Source organism: Diorhabda carinulata, chromosome 6 (genome assembly GCF_026250575.1).
Source record: "Diorhabda carinulata isolate Delta chromosome 6, icDioCari1.1, whole genome shotgun sequence".
Taxonomy (NCBI): Eukaryota; Metazoa; Arthropoda; class Insecta; order Coleoptera; family Chrysomelidae; genus Diorhabda; species Diorhabda carinulata.
In genome coordinates, this window is record NC_079465.1 from 11,353,276 (window position 1) to 11,380,585 (window position 27,310).

The 27,310-nt window shown below is 31.9% G+C and overlaps 2 protein-coding genes across 2 annotated transcripts in view; both read right to left on the reverse strand.

Moving 5' to 3' along the window:
* The window catches only part of LOC130895024 (uncharacterized), a 721,573-nt gene that overhangs the window by 95,747 nt on the left and 598,516 nt on the right, over positions 1-27,310 (reverse strand). The gene's annotated exons all lie outside the window — the stretch shown is intronic.
* The window catches only part of LOC130895031 (uncharacterized), a 42,210-nt gene continuing 29,686 nt past the window's right edge, over positions 14,787-27,310 (reverse strand). The window contains exon 3 of the mRNA XM_057802142.1: positions 14,787-15,289. Coding sequence (XP_057658125.1) covers positions 14,919-15,289 — 371 coding nt within the window. The 3' untranslated portion in view covers positions 14,787-14,918. The remainder of the gene's footprint in view (positions 15,290-27,310) is intronic.

The following is a 27,310-nucleotide window of genomic DNA, read 5'->3' on the forward strand; positions in this document are numbered from 1 at the left end:
ACTCATGCTGAAAATGTGTTTCCCTCATAGCATGTGGATTTTCAGAATCCCACAAATGATTATTTTTATAATTAAATATTACTCGTCTGGTAAATGTTGCCTCATCAGTAAAAAGAATTGTATCCAGAAAATCTGGATTAGCATTTTGTTTATCTTGCAAAAAATGGGCAAATTGTAGACGCTTAGGTAAATCTTGAGGTAATAAATTCTGAACAGGAGTGTAATCATTTGGATGCAATTTTTCCCTCTTCAGTATTCTAAAAATAGATGATTGGCTTATACCTGTTTGCAGACTTAATCGGCGAGTACTGATATCTGGATTCTTCATACACAAATTAAAATTTTGAGTTTTTTATTTTTGTTTACAAATTTGTTATTGTTACATATTTAAAGAATAATAAAATTTTTTTATGAAAAAAATTAAAATTTATTGAACTTTTTAGAAGCAAATAACTGGATAACCGATTTAGTTACACGAATCAAAGAATAACTTTTTTTGTAGAATTTAACGCTTTTTAGTTTTTTTTTATTATTTTAGTTGTAAGTTTAGCCAAAAAAAAATGTTACTTTGATTTAATTAACACAAACAAGTGTAACTAGCGCCCTTTATTAGCAATGTTATATTAGAGTGCAAATTATAATTTCTCATGCCAAAAAACGTAAAATTTCCAATTTTCAAAGAGAAATTGTGAAAACATAAAAAATTATTGCGAAAATAAAAATTTAAATTTAAACTTTGAATATCTCGTATCTCGGAAACGTATAGTCCAGTTCCCAGAGACCAAAAAAGGGGTTCACCTTACAAAAGGTGGGGTAGAAGATTTTATTTTTTTATTTCGTTCTAATAGGTATATAGAGTAAGACATTTTTCGGTTTTTTAGCAATATCTCTAAAAGGAGTGGTTCTAGCGAAAAACAGTCCCTATACAAAGTTGTAGAGCATTAAATTCGCTACAAATTTCTTTTTCTTCTACGACCAATAAGGAGCGAGCTACAGCATCTGAAAGATGGACCATTTTTCTCAAGATGGTAAAAAAGCTGAGTAACTCCTTCTTTTGTGTGTGTTATTGCGACCCATACATTCTTTGATTCTATTTTTGACTTGGACTTTTATCGAATAAGGTTGTCCAGACCGCCGCTCTCCAAACCCCCCTCCCCCCCAAATTGATAATTGACGAGTAATGAGTAGGCATATCGAATCCCTCACAGTCCAATGCAATGTGAGAAAAAGCACTTCAACCTATTCGCCGAGCTTTCGCATTGTTTTAACGTTTCATCAGAACCTAGAGCAGAAAATTTGTTATGAAAATGATCTATAACTTTTCTGTGAGCCACCCCTTACAAAATTAATCACCAACTAAAGGAATAAAGGAGACAAGAGAGTGAGAAAACATGTGTATGGAAAAGACTTTTATTGAACAAGTGAAGTATTTAATTACAATTAAAACAATGAAAAATTGACCAATGAAAAGAGAAGTTAACAAAGAAGTTTTTTTCATTTGTTTAAAAATTATTTGTAATAACTAGGGTTCGGATTTTTGCAAAAGCCTACTTGTGTCTCGTGCACTTGCAGATATGGATGTTAGCGAGCCTGCTTGTACGTCAAAGCCGGGTTGAAATGCTCCAGCATCTGCAAGAAATGCAGAGGCACCGACTGTGACAATGTCCCACTGTACTCCTCCGACCTGGACACAGATGGTGAGGAAGAGGAACATACATTCACCTCATCAACCATGGATGAGCTCTATGAGGACCCACCCATCATGGCACCTGTTTGTGAGGAACCAGGACCGTCGAAACGCCTAAAAAGGAAGTGAAGTGAAAGGGGCTTTCTTGAAGGGGGGTTTTTTACAAATAATTTTTATCTAATTTATTTAATTATTGCGGAGTTATGATGTCAAAATATTGTTTGAAAGTTTTTTATAAAATTCACAGAAATATATAAAAATATAATAAATGAAATAATAATTCACGTTAAAATTAGTTCAGCCGCCGTCATATAACTCTATTATGGATCTTAGCGATTTATTGCTTTTTTAATAATTAGAAACAGCCGCCGGAATTTTGTTTTCTCCATAATATATGCAATAATTGAATAATCATATTATTTAATACCTGATGATGAGAACATTGTTGTCGGAACTAGTCGAATTATAAAGGTTATTTATATTATATATACAATGTGAAACTATTTAATCTCTGCTTACATTGCTTTGCTTAGTTGAAATAACCAACCCTGTTTTCTAAATAAAATTGATTGTTTTTTGTGCGGTGAGTCACTGTAGATTTCAAAAAACTAAAGTTGGATGGAGTCACTTTTTCGATTAGCCAACTTTTCTTTTTTGGTATCAACTCACAGCACAATCTAATAAAATTTAATTGAAAGTTTGCTTAGTTGATTTTATTATCAAATAAATAACTTTTGTTTTTGCATAATTTTAATTCGTCGTTGAAACTCAGTCCCAACACAAGTTTTCATAGATAGATCTACTCTTCACTATTTTTCTAGATTTGGAAATTGGCAGTAATGTAGTCCATTGGATCCAGAAAAATTTTGAAAGTGGTGTATGAAACAAACAAGTTTGGGACAATGGTCTTAAAGTTTAAATCGGTGTTAATTACATACAACATACTATTATAAAAATTATGTGAATTAGCTTATTTGATCCTAATTGATGTTTAGCTTTTTAAAAGATTCAGATTTAGTATTCAGTAAAGTATTTTTGAATTTAAAAAAAGAGGAGATATGTTTGAAAAAAATTGATTCCATAGAATATACCTCCATTATTCATAATTTTAATTTAACGGTGGAAATAGACTCCCGAGCGCAATTGTCACGTTGCGCGTACTGTTTCTAAAGCGAATCATTTAAAATAGTAGTTTTAAAAAAATATTGTACGTAATACGTCCCGAAAGTGATCTTTTACTGGACGAATGGGCAAATTGCAGGGCGAGCCGCAGGCTTATTACGTACAATATTTTTTTTAAAACCAGCTAGAAATTAGTACTTTTCGGTTTATTTTTAGGTCAGAAAATCTCATTTTGTCGGACCGAACCAGTAAATTATTGTGTCCGGTAAAAGCTTTTCATTTTCTAGCCAGTTTTAAAAAAAATTTTAAAGTACTTAGACGAAATTGGAAAATCTGAATAAAATCAAGGTATAATCTAAATAGTTTGGAAAATTTTTCATTTAAGTTGAATTTTCAACAAACTAGACGATGCTTAATTGTTCAAACTTTCTCGTTTAAAAAAAAGGATGTTTAAATAATCGCTACAAAATTTTTCGCTTTGTGGAACGTTTATACGAGGGTTGCTATTTAAGTTTTGAGTTAGACAGTAAAAACAAATATTTATAATTTGAAATGGCTTTATTGCTTTTCAAAATATTCTCCATTAAGATCAATATACTTTTGCATGTGTTTAACCCAATTGTCGAAGCATTTTTTCAACTCCTATTGAAGTACCTCCAAAACATGTGATTTGACGTATCAACTGCATTTCAGGTATGGAAACACGTTGACCTCGCAATTTATTTTTGAACTGCGAAAATAAAAAGAGATCAGTGGGTGCTGGCATTACCGTTGTGGAGAATAATTCGTCTTCTGCAATTGGTTTATCTGATTTTTTCGAACATTTCTGGTAAACAAATGTTGGTGTAGAATTCAGAAAAGTCCGTTGTATGTTGCTATAATGGAACGGTGGCAACATGTCCTGTTATTCCGAAAAAACAGGCGACCATTTGCTTTGAAATGCTTCTTCGTATGCGAACAACTTTTGTTGGATTTGATTCGTCGGGAAAGACCCATACAGTCGAGTGTTCTTTAGTTCCGGCCTCATATGCATAGTTCCAAGAGTCGTCGTCTGTCAGAATCTTATAGTCGTCTTTTGAAGCATCGCGGTTGAATTTTTGCAGTATTTGTTGGCATCAATCAACACGAACTTTTTTTTGAGCGATTGTCAAATTATGCGGTATCCAAAGTGAATAAATCTTTTTGACAGCCGAATTTTCATGCAGTATTTAATGTATGCGAGTGGAACTAATGCCCAAGAATGCGTTAATCTCACGGTATGTCACATGATGATCTAACAATATCAGTTTATACACAGTATCGATGTTTTCTAACACAATAGCCGATTTTGGACGACCTTCACAAAATGGTGGGTCGAGATGGTGCTTCATCATCAAAAGTCTAAGTGAGTTGATCGGCACACTGCTGTTGGTTTAACCCACGTCGAAAGTCATAGAAAATCATCGCATGAAAATGTTCGCGACCACTTTTTGACCAAGACGAATGTTTCACGTATCTGTAAACAACTCAAATAGCACTCGTATGACACTACTTTCTATTTGAATTATCTATTAAATTAAAATAACTATCTATTTGAATTCTATAATTTCTAATTGAAATAATGGCTGAAATAGGATTAATCGAAGCAAGATCGGACAATCTATCTAAGGTAGATTCATTCATGGTTGCTACGTTCTTTTCTAATAATCAATTATTTACTTTGGGTGAAGTAAAAGCAGATCGTAGGTACTACTAATTAGAATTTATTATAGTAACGTCATTATCGCATTTGTTTGCTTGAACTTTATTAAAATGTAGTCATAAAGATGATAGCTTTGAGGGTTTTTTGTCGTTTTAATGCAAACGGACGAGGTCATTCACAAAATGCCCTTTTCTGGTCTTTCTGGCTATCGAATTTGGTTAGAACAGCATTTTTTTTTAAGAATTTTTTTGCATTGTGTTAATTTCCACATTATATAGTTTTTCAAATCTGTTTCAAGCTAGAGTAAAATAAAACAATTACTTAACATTTTTCAAATACCAATAGATAAAACTTACATATAAATATATAGCTTGAAATCATTGTTTTCATCGCTTTTCCTCTCGAGGGACTTCCACGAAAACTTTATTTGGTATTTTTATACTAGTGTTTGTACATTCTAATACAACTCACCAACAATACGTCATCTTGTATTCTACAAAATTGATTAGTCAGAGCCGTGAGAATCCCAATAACTCTGTTTAAACCGTATTTACTTCCTTACCTCACTTAAGTCTGTTTACTTACTTTCTACGTCACATATGTTACAACAAATGCGTTTTGGCGCATTTTGGTATTTAAATTTATTTATTTTTTTATGAACTAATATACCGTTTCAAAAAAATTAAAAAATAGTGTGTGATTAAGAACGATATACTAACCGTAGTTATGGTATAAAAAAAGTATGCAAGGGCCCTATTTGATTTGTCGAACATATAAGTATAAAATGTTAAAACTAATAAAATAAGTTACTTGTCATTGATCTTCTATGTTTTATCGCAAAAGACTTGATGGATGAACTATTTACACAGTAGATTTCTCCAAAAGTAGTAAAAATTATTTGCATTTTTAGGGAAGGTAGTTAAGTTTAAACTAATCACTTTACCCCATTTTCATTCGAAATTTCCATTAACATCGATAAAAGTGTTCTTATAATTTAAATGAAAACCATTCTACAAACTATTAAAAATAAGTGTGACATCACTTTGTCTGGTATATTTTCAAACTGACATCCCGTATTACAAGAAAAATTATAATTAAAATTAGTTACTGATAAAAATTATGAATGTTTGTGATACCATATTGTTTCTGCGGAAGGAATAGAGATATAGGTAAGTAGTCGTATATGTACTTATTATTTATTCAGCTTTCTAGGGTTAGATTTGATCTACAAACGCATTAATCATTCTCTATTTATCTTGATGTATTATATAATTCCAAAAATTTGAAAACAAAATAAGAGTGAAACTTCTTGAAGGTTTTAATGAATAGGACATTACACGCGATACAGGTTACGATAAATATGATGTTATAGAAATTATTCATATTGGTTTTATAAGCGTGTTATTAATATTTCGAGGGTTTAGAAGTAAAAGTACCCAAGTCACTTCTGACGATTTTTCGGAAAACGTAAAAACAAAGTTTAAAACTATAAACTATAAAAACTCAACGAATTGTTTGAGAATAATGAAAGCTACTTCATATCTAACATATATTTGCATACCAAGAAAACTTTGTTCTTTAAGTTGAAAATTTTTTTTGAATATTTCAGTACCAGTACCAGTAAAAGTACCCAAAAAATAAAAATTAGGTAAGAAAAAGCCATTAATATGTTTATTAAATATACTATTAGGATCAATATATTTTGTTACAATAATCTAAAATCAAAGCATATTAAGAAAATACAGGATTAAAAACAAAATGACACTGATCTACTGATTCATAAGTTAAAAACACTTGAAATTGAAGTTTTCATTGCAATCATTCAATTTGTACATCATCCAAAAGATACTCTTCATCAATTGGTTCTTGAGTTACATTTGCAATATTTTTTTTGGTGGTTTTAAGCATCCATCCTTGAAATTAATCAATGTTCTGCTTTTGGGATCACCTCAATTTTACAAAACTTTACAAGGTCAGATTTCTTTACTTGAGGAACAGGAAGTTTGTTTGTGTAGAGTTGCTTGATAGTAATAATCTGAGGTTCTCTGAAATCTTCTGATGAACATACATGTTTTAATATGGTCCATTGTAATCATAAATAAAAAAATAATGTTGGAGTGGTGCGATTTCTCAAAGCGTAACCGTTTTCTTCGAAGCCATATCACAGTTTTGCCTCCACTATATTTGGTTCTGTTGAGAATAATTTCTGCTCCAAGAGCTTTTACACCTTTGAAGCAGAAAACTTAAATTCTTTCACTTTGTAACCTTCTTTTATTGGCTTTTTTGAACTTTGTCTATTTCTGTTGGATCTAGCCTTAGAAAATATAGTAAGCCATTGGCGCATACTGCTTGTTTTGATGTTCCGTTGTGGAATGGTCTTTTTCTAAAAAATTGTGCTCAATATTGTGAGTCTGGGTTACGTACAAAAAAATTTTTTTTGTTTTTAACCACCGCAAGTATCAGAGAAAAGTGATACTTTCTTCACAATAGGACTAAAATTGTTGATCCATTCTATAATAGCAGAACGACCACACTTCCTTGCTTTCCATTATTTTCCAACCAAGCGAAGCAATATGCATTATTCGGAATCGCTGCTTCATATACAGTGAGGTTATAAACGCACAACTTGTAATATATTGGTCTGAAACTGAAATACTAAAACCTTTTTGTAAGACTTACAAATGTATTATCCTCATTAGCTCACTTTTTTCCTCATTTTTGCAGCAAACGCAAATATGTTCCAAATAATTTTCCTCTATTTTTTCCATCGCCTTCAGCCACAGAATACTGTTTGCATATTAGGCACTGATCTTTGGGAGGTAATAAAAAAGTGTAATTGTACTGCGTACAAAATATGTTTCTATAAATGTGTTTCTTTGACCATTTTTATTCACCTGAATGATTTTGGATGAATAACTTATACATTTTTTTAAATACTTAACGAAGGGTCTAGGTATTTTCTATTGGTATCTTTTCTGCAGTTATGACTCTATATTACTACAAAAGATTCAATATGTTTTTTAATATTTTTAATATTTATTCATGATCTCTTTTGTCAGTGCCTGAAAAAAGCCCAGCAATCTCAGACATGCTTGCTAATGCTTTTTTTAGAGGACCATTGCTTATACAGAGACAGGAAGAAACTTTCGCAAACTCTCTTCTCTCGGCCTTGTTTGAGAAAATAATACGCATAGCTAAAATTTTTTTCTTGTCTTCCCTGTTCGAGTCGTTTTCTTTTTCTGCTGGTTTCGCTGTTTTCACTAATGTCAAAATAGTGTCTTTTTACTTTTCATATGAGGAGGCGGTGAATTCACCACATATACTTTTTCTGTCGTTTTTGCTTAAATTTTCGGAGCATTAAAAAACAGTTTGGACAATTAATGAGTTTTGAGACCTCGACAGTCATGTTTTTACCCTTCTTTCTAGTATACGGCAGACCATATATTTTCCTCTTTTTACTTTCGATTCTTTTGCAGTTTTTGGGAATAGTTTTTTTCCAATGAATAATTTTTTTTCATTTTCCTTCACTGGGATATTGTTTTCAATTGACTTCTCCTTAAAAATTCCTTTTGGAATATCAATATTTTCAAGGAGAGTCAGATCGTTATTAATATTATTATGATCTATTACAAGTTCTTCTTCTTGAGGTAAATTTGCAACATTCATTTCATTCATTGGCTCCTTAGGAAATTCATTTTCTCCATAGAAGAACTTTGAGAGGTATCAATAATAGAAGAATTGAGCAAGGAGACATTGGTTTTATTAGTGTAATACGTTTTAGACTCTGAGATTAAAGGCTTCTCATCACTCAGCTCACTAGAGCTGGAGAAAAATTTTGGGTCATCATTTAGAATCCGGGCCTAGCCCTACACTTGAAAGACTACTGTTTGAACAAAATGATTTGGGGCTATCGTGAGGTTTGAGGAATAGTTGAATATGGTTGTGTCTCATACCTTCTTCCAGAATTTGAGTATTTTTCCTTTTATCATATTCATTTTGGTTATAACTGATTGTATATTTATGAAAGTTTTTACATTTACCTTCAACAGATTCTCTTTCAACAGATTTCTTTCTACAAATCACCTCTTGACATGTGTTCAATCTTCCATTGTTCCTTTTTCATTGCCAAATAACACATAAGTCTAGACCCTCAAGAACAGACACACAGCAGTGGCGCGATTTTGTAACTTTAACTTAATAAGTTATCCTCTTCAGAGACTGAAGGTAAATAGAAAGATAAAGCCCGCGAATCTCTGTTCCATTTAATCAAAAAGAAGTTCGCTGTCGAAAGTATGTTTTCGAGATATCGTTGCAGTAAATGATAAGATTGATAATCTATTAAGCGTTCAGCAGTGGCAAATTTATATAAAAGTGCATCATTACATCTGTTGAAAGAAAATTAAAGTCTATTTAAGCTCACTCATCGTACAGAAGTCATCGGCCAACATTCACAAGAGCACTTGCAAACAAAAGCAGAACAGTTTTCCTTTTTCTACCTGACTTTGAACGAGAGCACGGATATCTTTGTCAGGGGAATAGATCAAGAATTTACAATCAGTTAAGAGCTTACATTTTCGCAGAAGGTAAAAAGAGAAATATACAGGTGAAATTTTTGATAAAGTTTTGCATCATATAAAAAAGGCATATTTAAATTGAAAATGTCTCTTCGGACTAACATCTGATAACGCACCAAGCATGAGTGAAGAAATTGTCACCGAAATTTCGCATCTAATGGACATCCAAAATTCAGTACAGCCTTTGTTAGTACAAATACGAAGGCAATTCTTCAATGTACTTTACCACAACTTTGTACGTTGATAAGCCAAGCCCAAATATTACAACGCTTTTGTATACTTGGTATAAAAAACATTTTTATAACGAAAAAACACACCCTGATCTTTTTGATTTATTGTTGCTTCACCTTATTGACCAACATATTCCTAATATTAAAAAACTGTAGACACAATACAAACTCACATTCATGACGTATCTACTTTTGAGCTGAAACTAAATTATATACCACATAAAAGGAAAATGAAAATTCTCCAAACTCACTTCAAACGCTGTGACAAACTGGAAATACTACACTTGAGGACTGTACGTAAGAAAAGGAAAATCAATTCCTTTGCAACTCTTCAGCTTAACATTACCAAATTTGATGCAATGTATGAGACTGTTAATGGCTTTCAGTAATGATAAGTGGAAGGCGATGGAAACATTTTGGAGGGCTAATTAAAGGCGACTTAACCTTCTGTGAAATTTTTCAGTATATTACTAACGCTGCCTCAAGATTTCTTGCGGCGGAGCAAATCTTGTAATTCTATTATTTCTAGTTGTAAATTATCGTAGAAACGTCCACTGAAAAAGTATTTTTAAATAAGCATATTCCATTTTTAATCCAGTGAAAATCTGTTAATCTATTTTCGAAATTATTGCCTTGTAATTGCAGCATCTTGATAGTTTTTTCTTTTGGAAAACGATCATTTTTTATTTCTTCGCAGAAAGCTATACAAGTCGGAAAGTGAGTGAACTTTTTTTATGTTTGCTTCATAGAAAGCTTTAATTTTGTTTAAAATGCACAATGACCAGCATATACTTTTGCATTGCAATTTGAGATTCAATATAATAAATACGTAGTCGTATTGCAGGGTATAGCTAAATCCCAGAGCCACACAGGTTTACTGAACTGAATGAGTTGAGGTGATTTTTCAATTAAAACCATCTGTGGTTACGGCCATTAATTCCAGGTCATCAAAAATTTCGGATACTTCCCTAAATGAATATCCGCTTCTAGTAGTCGCTTTAATACTTGTCATGCTAGCAAGTTCTTCCATTATTTCAAAACTATTAATTATACCACGGATGAATACTAGCAATTGCGCAGTATCAGTGTGGCAAAGGTACACATTTAAAAGTGACCAGCTTTTGATTTGAATTGTTTCTTAAGATCACCTCCTAAATCTTCTATTCTTCTTGTCGTTGTCATACTCGATAAACTCACGGATTCAAATATACTTTTCTTTTCTGGGCACAATTCTGCCACTACCGATATTATGTACTTTTTAAAAAATTCACCATGGGAAAATGGATGAACTTCTTGTCTATAATATGACTTACTCGATAGCTACTCGCACAATAGATTCATTAACATTTTTTGTTTGTTGAACAGTTTTGTTAGTCCGCCAATTTCCCCTCGTAATTTAGTAATTTTTTGTTCGCGGCCCACACCGACATATTGGTTTTATGTCTGTTTATGTTTGGTAACATAATGTTGTCTAATATTATGTTCTTTAATCACAGAAACACTTTCATTGCAAATAAAATACAAGCACTTCTCTCCTTGCACGAAAAAAGTACATGTTTGTCTATTTCTCTTGGAATACGCGGCACTCATAATTAATTTTAATTTTTTTTCTGTTGACATTATTTGATGCAAAACAATGAACCTTTTTCCTGAAGTACGAAAAATTACTCACTAGCAGCGCTAGTAGTTCAGTAGGGGCAAACACTGTCAAATCCCCATATAAACACACAGTAAAGTGTACTTGAAAAAAAATGTTTTTAACAGAGGACGATGTTCCTGGAGCAAAATTAAAATTTGCAACCGTAAAAGATAACAATGTTGTAACATTAAAACGCTGGCTTGCTTGTCGTAATTTAAAAATAAGTGGAAAAAAAATGAATTAATAGACAGGTTAGTATACAGACAAATTATCATAATTTCAGTTATAAAATAGTCAATCATTTATGACTTTGACGCTAGCAGACATAAATTTATTTTCTCAAGTAATCAATCAGCTCAGTAAATAGCAAAAACCTTAAAATAAAAAAAAAGCAACACGTAAGAAATTACTAAATCAGTATGTGTATTGCTAATAAATAGTATTTTTTACCTTATTTTTATTTATTTAGTATTGTTTCATGCCTACTACGTCTTAAATCATTCATATTTCATTAAAAAATTTTTATTTTACTCCAATCACAAACATTACTTAAAAAAAAGTCGAAGCATGTATCCATTTATTACATCTAACCTCATCAACATGAGGCTTTATAAATGGTATAAAAAACACATTCTCTTCTGGATATCGATTATCCGACGTACAATTCGCAAAATTGCAATGCTTTGTTGGCATTATACAAGTTCAAAAAAATTTTTTTATATCAGATTTATATTTTTAAATAATAAAATAATATCACGTAAATACAATTGCTTTGCATGTAAATATTTTATGTTTGTCCCTACTACTAGTGCTGCCTCTGGTGACACGTTCGCTGCACTATTCTCAGGAAAAGGCTCATTCTACGTCCTCAACTTTAAGGCCTAACAGTAGAAGTAGATTAAAAATGTTTCAATAGACTTAAGTTTTACTCCATGCAAATCTCAAATACTAACCTTGCACACTTATTTAAAAATGTAGGTTAGAAATAAATTAAATAAAACAAATGGCTGATGTGGTAATGAATTTTAAAAATAAATATATTTTTTTCGTATATTATTAAATAATATATTAAAAAATGATAGATTGAATAATAATTATTTGATTTAACAATAAATAAATATTTCAAAATAAAATTTCTGTACTTTTCTAATTTGTTCAAGCATTCAAATAGACGTCAAATTATCAAGAGCGCACTGCGACGCAAAACTATATTTTGTCAGTGACACTAAAAATATTAAGCTGCATACAAAAATGTAGAAATTTGTTTGAATGTATTGTATGTTGAATGTTTATTGTCAACTCGCTCGCTGGCCGGTTTCACCCTGATGTCCGTAGGTTGGGTATCGCTGGCCTAAATGATCTAAAAAAATAGATGTCATCAAAAATTTATATTAACTTGAGTTTATGATTTTTCTCAATGCGGACTTATGCATTTTTTTAGTACATTGGGTCTGATAATATTATATATGAGATACTTTGCGCCATGTCTATTTTTTTCAAGACCAGATCCATATCTATTCCTTACTGTCACTTAATTCAACACTTCCAACTGGAATCATACTATCTAAATAAGCCAGCTGTACTGTCATGAGCTCGAATATTAACACCAGTAGCTGCAAAAAAAAGTTTAGTAGTGGTCGTTTCACCTCGTTGATGTAAATCACCCAACCTGGTGTTTGGTACGAACCTTTTAATTTAATGTAATTCCCGTTTCATCTACATTATACAGGGTATTCCAAAATTATCTTTACAAATTCAGAACTTCATAACTTCGAAAATAAACAAGATATTTATATTCTGTCTTTTGCAAGTATTACTGCAACTAATAAAGTTTTTATTAGTACACTTCAACATGCGCACCATTGGTGGTCCTAAGCACTTCCAGTCTGTAATCAATTTCAAGCCAGGTAGGTACTCTGTAACATGTCGCCTGTGATTGCACTAAAAACCTATGTAATGCGGCGTTTCAAGTCATCAATGCCATTAACCGGTGTCCGGTAAACGATGTCCTTTAAATAACCTCACAAGAAGAGGTCGAGAGGTTATTTCCGGAGACCTTGGTTGCCATCCCATCCAATCCATCGGTTGGGAAAAGTTTCGTTGAGGTGTTCCCGAACTGCTGTCAACCAGTGTAGTGGTGCACCATCTTGTTGGAAGTAAACAATCGGCTGTAATTCTTCCAACTGAGGAAGAGCAAAGTTTTGAAGCATATCCAGGTACACGCAGCCAGTTACTGTGGTTTCTATGTTGTGCATGAGCCCACACCACACATTAACCTTTGGGCTGTCTTGTTGAAGCTCGTCTACTGCATGTGGGGTTTCAGAACCCCAAATTCGTACGTTGTGGCGGTTTATTGTACTAGACACATGGAACGAGGCCTCATCAATGTAACACATCTTTTTCAATAAATCTTCATCATACTCAATACGTTGTAACATGTCTACAGCAAATTCCACACGTTTTGATCGATCTGTTGGTAACAGTGCCTGCAGCAACTGTACCTTATAAGCATACAGACGCAACTGTTTATGAAGAACCCTGTGGATTGTGGTTGTAGGCATTTGGAGTTGTCTTGAAGCCTGAAGAATTGAAGTTTTCGGATTGTGCTGGAATGTTTGCCGTATTCGCTATACATTTTCTGGACTTGTGCTGGGTCGTCCGGCTCCACTTTTATGCAATACTGATCCGGTGCTCATGAGGCTTGTGTGTCATGCACGGATAGAGGGTCTGGATGGCGAGTCTCTGGAAATTTGTCCTGAAGTTCCGTTGAACCTGTATATACGATTTCGTCTCAATGAACCATGACACGCATTGAGCTTTCTGTTGTGGTGTACAAATCTTCATTTATAACTGTTGAGCATATTGAAAAAAAAACTTTATTAGTTGCAGTAATACAGGCAAAAGACAGAATATCTTGGTTATGTTCGCAGTTATGAATTTTTGAACACCCTGTATATTCTCTCTGCTGTAAGTTTATACTTATCAATACTTACGTTTAACGAATTAAACAATTGTCATAGCTATTCTGTGCACGTGAATTTACCTTGGTTTCTCTTATGATCAAAGCACTATGCTTATTAAAAAAAAATCTTCATCCAGTGACTCTATCAGTAGTCACTGAAATAGGACAGTATCATTATTTACTGCTTTGTGCATGCCCTCTGTTGACCAACTTTGGCTGTTAGTTTTGCATTTGTGATATAAACCATCTCAAAACAGAAGCCCATTTCGCCAGTTAAGTAATTTTTTATCAAGATGTTCTATTTTTTTACTAGCAATTACAAATTAAGATCGAGAAACCTCGATGGATAATAATAAAATCGCTTATAAAGTTCCAATACTTTTCCTAAACAGAGAGACCAATTATGAAAAAATTGTAAGTAAATCTCAATTACCTGTTTGCTTGGCTGACCTTTAACGGAAAATAAACAGTTTAATCAAAGCTATATGAACAGTATTAGCATTGAAGAAATTTGAAATGGTATTAATGTATTTTCTTAATTAAAAATGTTTAAACTCAAATTTGAGTTTAGTTGGAACAGAGAGGATATTGGATTGTTTGTGAATGGGTGAAACGCTACTCGTATGGGGTAAGGAATATTTTATATTTGGCCCTGATACAGAAAAAAATTTCTTATGCAGGGCTGGAATTGTGGTGGATTTAGGAGAGTAATGTGGTAGATTGAAATGAAAAGAGTAAAAAAATGCAAAAAACTTGTAAATCCTGCCACTAAATAATTTTTTCAATTGTTATACCGAGTAGTATTATTCGAAAAATACTTTAACTGGTAACTCGAAAGGTTACGCTTTTTTCAGATAGCTCTTGGACTGTGTGTTTTAAAATAAAGCAATATAAGTCTAATTTGTTTATTGAAAATAATATATAACTTATTTCGATATCTGGATTCCATTCTGTCAACTAGCCTATTGAAGAATATTTATAATGTAATATATACAGAACGTGTAATTTGATTGATTCTCAATATCAATATGTATAATGTTCCTCTCCTCCATTAACATTATTCTGAATTTTTTCTTGTTGGTTTTTAGCTTCCTGTTCTGCAGCTAATCTTGCATGCTCAGCTGCTATTGCCTGGAATAATGCTAAATGCTTGTTTTTAGCATATTGTACTTCTGGTGTGTCAGAAGGAACTTTGATATGATTCGGTGCCGATTGTTGTTCTTGTACTATGGCTGCATATTTTTGGAGATGATTTACTTTAGCCGCTGCTACAATAGGTGTATCTGATGGTAAATCCGGTACGTTATCATTGGTGATAGGGTGGAAGCCATATTTATCTGCAGTGTATTCTACTTTTCGGATTTTGTGTCTTGGGTCCACGTATGAGTAGGAACCTAAAATGATATCAATAATTAGATTTAATTCTTATAATCGCTAAAATTATATGGTCCAGCATTCTCGTAAAATATAAATAATACCATACCATGTAAAGCTTGCGTATACGAGAGAAAAGGGGAAAATAAAAAGAGATCTTGGTAAGTGATGATAATAATGCAAAAATGTCATAATGGTGATGAAGCGACTAATAAAATTGGCGCAATAGTTATTCTAACAAGACTGGAAAGGCAGTGGTTTTGGTACCAGACAAGAGAAAACTCACAATGGCCTAGACTCGCAATAGAGATACTCTGATAAGGATAGATGGAAAAACGTAAATCAAATATACTGCATTAATGTATTGATACACACAAATTAAACTTCAACATCATTCATTGAACTCAAAAGACAAGAAAAACCCTGTCTATCGCATGTTCACCAACATCATAAAAAACCAATACAATTTCTGTTGCTGTCTTGCTTTTCTAACCCATGTTCTCCATATATCTGTGTCCCCCCAGTCGCCGTCCTTTAGATCTCTTTTCCTCGTTACTTTATCGATACTATTACGCCAAGATTTTCTGGGTCTTCCTCGTTTCTTTCTATACATAGGTCTCCAGTTGATAATAATTATTTTTCTTCATGTGGAATTTTTTTATCTGATTTATTCGTTATTCTAGTCTCCTTAATCTGCAACTTCTACGTTCATTATTTATTTCCACCGCTGTGATTTTCGTCTCTTTTATTGATCACACAGTTTTCAGGGCCTTATTGCATTATACTTTCAACTATTGTGATGTATATTTTATGTTTTTTTGCGTCTCTTGTGATGATAAATCCTAGATATTTGAATTTATCTATCTGTTCAATTTCCAAGTTTTCATCTACTTCTAGGTTATTTATTAAATCTTTGCTAGATATTTTGTTTTTTTTAAATTTATTTCAAATCGTAGTTTCTCATACTCCTTCTACTTCCTTATCATATGACTATTTCGTCACCGCAAAATTTAATGTGTATACCTAAATATTTTAGTATGTATTCCATAAAAATTTGGAATGGAGTACGTGATGTGGAGCATCCCTATAGAAGTCTTTCAGTTGTTACAAAACTGTTGGTGCTATTGTGTCTAGTTTTTATAGTCATTGAGTTTCCGTTATTTAGATTTCTGATTGCTTATATTATATTCCGAGAGATTCCATATTTCTTTTCTTGGCACTGTATCATAGACCTTCATTAGTTCGATAAATTCTAAGTGTACATTTTTGTTTTAAGCCTTTATCTTTTCTGTAATCCACAAAATAATAATGAAACAACGACAAAACATCAAAGGAACCTGATTATCTACTACATAGACTATCAAAAAGTATTTGACGCCTGGTTTTAGAAATAACATATATTGCTAAGATGATCCGTATATTAATGAACAAATTGGTTTAAATAACCTTAGTGCATATCTTGTAGATTTTGAGAATACAAATTCTATAAAAATTCAAAGACATTCGTAACGACATAACCTAATAAAACTAATAAAAATTCAACATCTTTGGAACGACCTGAACCTAACTATCAGGTAGTCGGATTCCAATTTTAAAAATAGCTAAAAAAATCAACAAACTCAACATTTATGTATATTGTTATTTTAAAGGTTGTTTCAGTATACGTCAATTCTCGTTTAATCAATTGAAGTCACTTTCAATTATATTAATATGTTTATATTTTTCGTCCATAATTTTAGTTCCTGTTGATGTAAGATTGGAACACATATTATAAAGAGTACACTTTAGTGTTTTATTGCCACAACTCCACAACAATTTACCCGATGTAAAGGTGTTAGAAGGTACAAAAAATTTTATTTTTCACGATTTAAGAAACTGTCTTGACTACCGAAACCTATATAAAATTCGAAAAGACCCAAAAGTCGTAAATTTGTGACTATTTATTCAGAGGGCATTGTGTTAGGCTGCACTATTATATTATAATACACGGTATAGTTTAAGGAGTGATTTGAATTTTATTTAATTCATTTGATTTTAATACAGGGTATATTTGGTTTATATTGTGATATCATTGTTGGGGATATTTTAATCTTGAATCTACTAAATGATACACAAAATATTAATACATATATTACATGTTATTCATAACTAGACATTATCTGATTCAATTTCGTTATCGCTACTACCTTATAAATCAATAACAGTTTTTACGGGTTCTAAACTATTTATATTTGTTCTCAATTTTTTTCACGTGTTTAATATAGTTTCTCCAGCTTTCAACGATTACATTTTTAAGTTCCGTACTCATCAACTCGACTACATTACTGTTTAAAGTAAATGTATTATTGTGAGTACGTACATTCATCCTTAATTTATGCAATATCAACTCGATCAGATTAAATATACAACAGTATGGTGAAAGCCGAACCACTTCGTAATCTTCTTTCTTCGCAACTTTTTCATAAACGTATTCCTTTCAAAAATGACAACTTTTCATAGTTTCTAACAATTGTTGAACATTTTAACTTTCATGAAAATATAACATGTTACATTCACACAAAAAGTCGAGGCGATTGTGGTAGGTTGCATTATCCTATGAATCCGCAATATTCTTGGCTGCTAAAAACAGATTTTTTGGAATCCATCCTTCTTCTAACCCTACATGTAGAATAGTTTTTCCTTGACCTTTATGAGGCGGAGCTTTCATGTAATATTTTTTTGAACCATTAACCCATCCTTTATTGGGTGTATCATGGGTGTCGTACCAAGTCTCATGTAGGTAGATTATCGTTCGATTTTCCGATCTAGCTGTATTTATTTGATATTCTATTGTGAGTTTTGAGAAGCGCTTTGATTTTATAATTTGCCTTTTATCTATTTTTTTTTTCAATAAAAACCCGATACAACGTAGATTATGCTACAAAGTTGTAGTGGAACAATTAATCTCACCATCAGCTTCCTGAAGGAATCTTCGTGAAAGTGACAATAACGTTGGCACTTGTTCTACGTACGTTTTGTAAAGATTGCGGCGAATTAAGTCGTCTTGAAAGTAATCGATACACTTTGGTACACCATTGTCTTTCCGTGTTTTTTTAGGAGCTATCAAATTATTCACAACTTTCCAAACTGTACTTTCAATGATGCTCGTTAAAGCTGAAATCTTTTTCAAAGAAAAGTATTGTTCGTGGCCCCGCTCTACTAACTTTAAGTAAACACTTGTAACTATCATTTTTGTCTCAACGGACAGACATTTGCGCTGTTTGGTAGATTTTTAAAAGACACTAGCGAACTTTATAATACACTTTGTTTCATAGATCGAAATGAACTAATGCAGATTGCAGACGAATGCGTTGGGAACATACATAATCCAACCCTATTAGGGTCAGGTATAAATATAAGTCTAAGGTCTATTTATTCTATTGCATCTCATATTTTAACTAGTGGCTAGTCACTTTTTTAGATCGTGAAAAATTCTGTAACAGCTTTAAATTAATTTAACGATATTACATTATAAGTATCAAAATGAATTCTGCTATTATTATAATGTTTCAACTAGATCTTAAATAAAAGTTTGATAGCTCCTTTTTCTATTTATTAAAAAAATGTTCTATTCTCTTTATAAATGTCTTTGGTATTGTGTTGAACAATAAATAAACCACAAAAAGAAAAAGAAAATCTCGAAATACGTATTTCAGAATACGAAATAGACCTGCTATGTAATTTGAAGAAGGCATTTAAAAAGATTAGTTAGTTTAATAAACGTCAGAGACATAATCACAGATTATAACCAGCCAAAAATAAAAATGGACCTTCTCTAAATCACACACTCAGAATTTATACCCCGACAGGAAATATATTAACTACATTTATCTAACAAATGTATCTCTTCGAATTATTTTTATTTGAATGAACATTACCGGTAGATCCTTTTCTAGGTTTTGCTACAAATATATACCTAGTCACAATATTTTGATTGAAGCAAAAATTATGGTGAAATGTTCGTGTTAATTGTAATAAACTAAAGACTAAAAATCTGTAATAATAAATTGTAAAGAGACTTCATGTTGAATAAAAATGTTTTAGTACGACTTTTGTTTCTTTGTTAGGACGGAAATTTTTCTTACAACTCTCATATTAAATAGATAGTGGAAAGTCACCGTTTCTCTAATAATGAATATCTTCCTCCTTTAAGGCATATTTTTTCAATTCTTGAATATTTAAAAATTAATATTAAATTATGAATCCACTCAATAGACACCACTTTTACTTTCTACTTTATTTCAAGTAACAAGTATGGATTATTTAGAGACCTTCTCCAATGCACTTACAGTAATAAACAAATGTGTTATGCTTACCTCCTAAACAACATGTTTTTTGAAACCAGTCTAAATTTGTGAGTTGATCGTAAAAGTAGTAAGATCTTTTCAGAGAGAAATGATCAATATCATCACACAATACCTGAGAAATGATGAAAGTCGTTCGTTCTCATCTAGTTGTAGTGTATCAACAAAGAAAAAGAAAACAATGGGCCTTCACTACCATTATTATCTATACAGAGAAGAATTTCAGATGCGTGAAAAATTAGCATGTGCAGCGGGACAAAATAAAAATCGAAAATGAAAATAGATATGTACCTAAGAGAAAGTCTGATTAAGTGTTGCTATTAAACATGTAATTAAAGAAGTAATTATAATAATGAATAGTAGGAACAATAATTTACAATAATAAAAATAAATGAACACACCAATAGAGATTTTAGAGAATTAAATTACCAATCATTCGTTCTTGAAAGAAACATGATAAAGTTACTTTTTTAAATGACCGTATCTTGAATGCCTTCAATATACTTGGACTATAAAAATTAGTTAGCCACGTGAACCATTACTTACTGATTTAAAACTAATGATGACCTAGGGGAACAAGCTTTCACTATGCAGAGAACTTAGTAGCATTATACGAAGGTTATCTAAAAAGTTTCCAGCCCAATAAAGAAACAAAAATTTTTTTTTTTCTATAATGATTTTTATTTAAAGTTTTTAAGTTTTGTTGCCGTCGCAGGTGTTCACGTATGCGTTAAAGTCCTCTTTTTATTAACCTGCAATTTAAAATTTGAGGGAAAACGGAAAAAGTCGCTGGGGAACAGATATGGTAAATATTGTAGGTGGTTAACTAATTGGAATTCTTGTATTTTAGCCATGGAGATTACCGAAGTCTAAGGAAGTGAATTGTGCTGATGGAGAAATACTTTCTTTCGCTTCAAATGCGGTCGCTTTTTGCAATATTTTCCTTTACAAAGGCCTTCACTTTACGGCCGAAGAAACCATTTATTTTTCTGAACAGGGCTCGACTTTTGCGACCCACTGTCTCGACTGCTATTTATTACAGGAATGTAGTAGTGGTGGATGCAGATTTCACAACGCTTATGAATCGACGCAAAAATACTGATAACCCCTTCTATCTTTCTAGTATTAATGCATTACCATTAGCTTTTTCCATTATATTGCGGCTTATCGCAGATTTTTTCCGTTTCGAAACCCGTCGATAGTAGATCTGATCCTATAGATGTTGGTCTTTGTTTACAGATTCCCACTGTTTCATTTGTAATGCCTTTCAAAGACTAAATTTCCATTTTTGGGAAAATCGTCACAATGATTCACATGATTGTCAAACAAAACCTCAATCTAAAATGAATGACTGACTCTCTCTCAACACATGAGTAAATATAATTCCTAGCTTAAATTGGTAGTTGCTGATATTTCAGGTTGTGGTTGGAAACTTTTCAGATAACCCTAAGAAAACGAAAAAATAATCAATAGCAGAAGTAGGTTGAAAGAGAAAAAGGAAGACAAAAGAAGAAATGGATAGAAGAGGTGAAGTTTGTTGGCGAAAAGTATTTTAATATCTGTTAAGCCATATAGTCAGAGCCTGTTTATTTTTTTGCTCTTTGAATTACGGTAGAAGGTGATGCCTTCCTCAGAGCGGGCTGTGTTGTACTGTTAGTTCGTATGGGACTTGGTTTTATATAAAAGTTCTCTAAATATAGATGTTCAAGTTTATGAATATCGTTAGTTAAAATGTTGGTTGTTATTCAAGCTTTTATTAGCTTCACAAGCCTGTGAGCATGTTTGTAACTCTCCTTTGTGGCTTATTATTGTTAGTATATCCCACCACTTTAATTTCGTTTGTTAGCCGAGCGCGATAAAGTGTCAACTTTCGTATTCGCCGGTCCAGGGTTCAAATTGGAAAAAAAAATTTTTCGGCATTTTTTTTAGAAATTATCACTGCAAATTTTCTCTTTACATTGAAGCAAAGTTCACAACTCTTTTAGATTACATGAAACTAAGAAGTTCATAATAATTTTTAAAATAAGCTTTTAACAATAATGATAATATTGTGGGGCGCTTTTTTACATATTTCTCTTAAATCGAGCACCCGACGCTTTTTTCACAATAATACCAATATTTTTTATTTTATTTAGATAGATGCACTTAATTGTAGTCCTACTTGGAACTTGGGAAAAAATCATTATTTTACCTCGTTAACTTGCTACAACTGAATATTAAATTATAAAACTTAAATAGACGAGTAAAATGTACCTCCCTGTAAGGGCATTTGGTTTAAACAGGGTACCAGACGTGAACTTAGCTCTTTTTGTACCCCATTCGTTTTTTTTTCTGGAAAACGAAATTTCAAAGTAAAAACCATAAAGGAAAATAAATTCTTTGCAAATAAAACAAAGTATCTTTATAAATAATCATGGTACTCAGAATCGTCTGAACTAGAGTCATCATTTGATTGAATTATGATGGGTTGTAAAAAAGGTGATACCACAACTCATCTTCTTCTTTGATAACATGTTCAACACAGTTTTTCCAAAGCTTTTGGCGGTCTGCTGCTAGAATTTTATTCACGTGCTCTACAACCTCTTTACTCAATTCTGGAGACTGATTACATTTTCGTTATTTTTAATTTCTTAAGAAGATATTGATAAAGCATTAGACACGAAACCGTCTTTGCTTCCAGCGTGTACTATTATAATGCGTTTCCCTTTAGAACATGGCCAATTTAAACAGCAATTTTCACTATTGTCATCCCAACCGAAATTTACTAAATCGTGACTGTCAAACCATGTTTCATCTAGATAAATTATGTGTCTATTAGAACTTCGCTAGTCTTTTATTTGACGCAAATAATCTTGTCGCCAACGAACTATCCTTGACGATTCGGTTATTGCCATTCGTTTATTCAGTTTTTTGTGTTTAAAACCACATGCCGATAAAACATGACGCAATGTTTCTAAACTGGTATAATTTTATTCTGGATAATCTGCTACCTTTTGCTGTATTACTTCCAATATCGCAATCCTGTTCTCCTTATATAATTTATAAATTGTCCTAGGTATAGAATCTTGACTATCTTTTTCGACTGGTTTCAATTTTTTTTTACATATTTTTCGGTTCTGTGAAAGCCCCTCACTACACCTCATTGTCTTCATCGCCCATGGTCTAAGGCACGTCATATTTCTATTTATTCAAAGAAATTGATGAATAAAATGAATCTCATCAAACGACGCCACTGTTTATCGCAGACTGTCTGGCAGGAATATTTCGAAGAAATTGTATATATACGGTTTCCGATAGCTTCGGCCAATAGAAATGCATTTATGTTTACGATTCGATGTTTTCATTGATAAACAGTGGAGATGATGAATTTTGACATACATCAAGTCCACGTGGACTGACGTTTAGATGTTTACCCAATTTTATACGGGGAGTAAACATTATTTTTCATTTCTTAATTTGGTATGACTAGAGGTATTTATGAAATATGGCATATCTGTCTTCTGCAATTGATACAGGAAGAACTATAACATAGTTTCAATTGAAATATTCTTAGTAATTATAGGCTCAATACTAAATTTAGGGCCTAGTGATAGAAACTGTAAAATATACTCTACCTCTATATTGGAAACATTTTTAACCCAATTGTTTTGGGTTATAGGAACTAAATTAATTATGTTGTTCATTATTATGTTTATTTTTTTGCTGGCTTCTTATTTGATGCAATAATTTATTATAAAACCAAATAATTTTAGAAATAGAAGATGTACTGCTAATGGTATTATAAGGAGTATTTTCTTACACAAGACAATAATCTTTGATTAAACCTTAAGCTAACTCAAAACTTTGTTCAATTTTACATACACAGCTTCAAAATAAAGCTCAAAGTTTTAGTTATTAAATATTAAGTTACTGGAAGTATTGTTTACGTTGGCTTACAGTGTTTAAAAATTGAAACTTTAAGTGGTTCTAGTCTTGATTATAGTGGAAAATGTATATTATCAAATTACATCGTAATATCCGTAATCATTTTAAAATCTCATAACTTACGTTAATACCTTAATACTACTTGACACGATTTGAGCTTGTACAGAGAGTTACGTTATTGAGCACCATGAATTAGAGAAATAGTACATCAAAATAAACAGAGGAAAAGGTAAAAAGAAACAATAAATTACTAGAATTACATGGAATAGTAGCACTAAAATATGATAATTACATCAACACATATACATTTTACTAAAAGAGAAAAATATACCAGTATATGAAAATGACGAACTGTAAAGATAACTGCTTTGTCTCTTCAACCTATTGAAAATCTCTATAAAAGATTAAATCTTGCTTTTTACGTACTTAGCATAGAATAAGCATTGAATATCAAAAGAGAAAGAGCAAAGGTTAACTCACAAGAAAAATATGAACAAAATACTTTCAGTTATTTTGGGCACAATTTCATTATATATATTTAACCGATAAGAAGAATCTAATTGAAATTATTCCTAATAACTTATATTCCATACAATTATAACGATGACAAAGGTACATTCTAAGTTAAGTTGTCTATCACCCCTTTCAAGATTTATTGCCACAAAAAAGTAAGTGGGGAATATGATATAATCCTTTTTTTTGCCTATAACACCAATAATTTCTGGCATGAATATATTGAGTGAACTTTCTGTTGTAATTTGTTTTACCTACTTACACCAGTTTTTTCTGTAATTTATGTGAATATAGGCGAAGATATTACTGATGAATCTGAAGATGACATTGATATTTAGATTATGATAGAGCTAATAAAAATTTTTATTTATTTTTTTTTCATAATTATGTTTCACTAATCATTACATACGTGCAATAAAAAATTATTTTTTTTGTGACAAACATGCTGAATATTATTTTTGATAATATCTGTACGCTTGACTCGTCCATATTTCCTTTCTTCTAAAATCCCTCTCTACAATTATAGAAGCACCAGATTGAAACAAAGAATAAGTCGAATCCTCATTAATTTGAAAAGTACAAAAAAAACTTTGGAGCTCTGTTAGATCCCATTCGATTTTTAAAAGCCTTTCCCTTGCATGTTTTCAAACACATTTAGAACAGAATTTTGGACATCTGCATACTTATAGAGGCAAAATACTACAGTAATAGTGAAATTTTAAGCATTCATAATAAATGGATTTCTCGTAAATTAGTGTGTAAAATAAGAGACATGTCTTTTACATTATTAATCCTATTGCTGGAAAATATACAAAGAAAGATGGGACTACATGATCTAGCTATAATACGAGGGTTGCTTTGTGATGGATAAACAAAAAAAAATATTTATAATTGGATATGGCTTTATATATTATATATATTATTAATTTATATTCTATTATAATATATTTTCCATTAAGATGATTTTAATGCATCCACCGCTTCTTCATGTGAAAAACGTTGACCTTGCAATTAATTTTTGATCTTCGGGAATAAGAAGTCATTGGGTGCCAAATAAGGACTGTACTGAGGATCAATTCGATGTTTTGACTGTTCATTGGTTTCCCTAATTTTTTCGGACACTTCTGGCAATCAAATGCCATACAGAATTGACCGTTCTACATTGCTCTAAGGAAGAGTGGTGGCATGTCTAGTTATTCCGAAAAAACAGGCGACCATTTGCTTCGTAGTGCTTCGTGCGTGAATAACTTTTGTTGGATTTGGCTCGTGTTAGAAGATCCATACAGTCAATTGTTGTTTAGTTTCGGGTTCATATGCATAGATCCATGAATCGTCCCCTGACATATTATAAACGTCTTTTGAAGCATCGCGATTGAATTTTTTCTCCATTTCTTTGCACCAATCGAGACGAGCTTTTTTTACGATTGTCACAATTATGCGGTATCCAACGCGAGCAAATATTTTTGACAGCCAAATGTTTACGCGGTATTGAATGTGTGCGAGTGGATCTAATACCCAAGTATGACTCAATTTCACGGTATGTCACATAACGTTCTTGCAATATCAGTTTACGCACAGCATCGATATTTTTTAGCACAACAGCCGATTTTGGATGACCTATACGAATTCATCTTGTAGAGAAGTGCGACCATAATAATAAACTGTAATGAGACACATATAATCGCAGAGTCTGCTATATAATATCATAGAAAATATAATTAAATGGGATAAAGAATGCTGTAACACAAATAGAAATTACCGAATCGAAAACATTATGTTATATTAATACTAAGAGGAAAAAAGGGATAATACATGAAGAAAGATGAAAAAAAAGAGGAGTACATAATCCATCTAATAAAAGCACTCAAAAACGTATAGCAGTAACCAAATTCCAAAGTTGGCTGATACGCTCAAAAATTGTAATTCTTAAGCATAAAAACAGGATATTCATTAAAATATTTATAAACACATATAATAATAATAATTATCGAAAGAGGGTATTAGAAAGAATATAAATTACAGATAAACACTTAAAGATTGGTAACTGAATGCGAAACTTGCTTATTAACTAGCAAAACGAAACAGAAAGTACTTACGTCATAATGATAACGAGAGTGACAAACGATGAACAATTTAAAAGTGCAAATTATAGTTAAGGACAAGGAAGGTATCGACTTCGTTCGACCTCAAATTAAATTATATGAAGACTGGACAAACCTGTTAGTTGAAGCAGTATAAAGCTTAAAATCTCGCGCAAGGAATTTTAACCATAGAAGTATTAAAGAAGGGAACAAAAACTTGAATTGTAACGAGAAGCCTGGAGTATGAGTAACAGATCGTATTAGATTAAATCAAGTGTTCGTACAGGTCACATCTTGTAAAAAAACATTTGACGTTCAGTTTTTAACTTAAAAATGGTTCAATTTTAGTTAAAGTGCATTAATAAAGCTTTTTCTCTTGTTAGGTATATTTTATGGATAAGCTGCTAAGAAATTGCTTAATTCATACGTTTAAATGCGAAGCCCAGGAATGTTACTAAACAGTATGGGCCATACTTGTGCGAAGCTAGGAAATTTTTAATTATTTGATGCCGTTTATTTCAAATGTATACTTAATAACTTGTGTTCCGCTTACAAAGATTACTATAATAATAATTGTAGTTTTAATTGAAAAAATTATTATACGAGGATATATTGATATCTAGTTAGACTAGACCAGTTCCATGCATAAACAAAATATTGCGTTACCATAGCAACGAACAATAACTTATTAGAAGTGTCAGTGTAAAGTTTGACGTCAAAAAAGTAAACCAGAGTTACGCAATAAATTGAAAAAAGATGTCCACCGAAATTGTGAAAATCGAAAAATTGGAGAATGGAGCCATCATCATGATCTGTATTTAAAAGGGTTAAGAGGTAAGCCGATTTACGAATATATGCTTAATACTCTTGGTGATCAATGTCCTTCGTATGCGATCGTAAAAAATTGGACTGCAATCTTTAAAAGAGGTAAATTTTCCATTGAAGATCGGGAAGGCCAGTTTTTGTGTCAGTTTCCGAAAATATCGATGCAGTTCATGACATGATTTTATCAGACCGTCGAATTGGGCTAAAACGGATATCTGAAGCACCGAATATTTCATACAAACGCGTTCATCATATAGTTCACGTCAATTTGGACATGGGAAAAATTGCTGCAAGTTGGATCCCCAAATGTTTGAATGTTGACCAAAAGCATGCAAGGGTAGAAGCATCGCGTTCG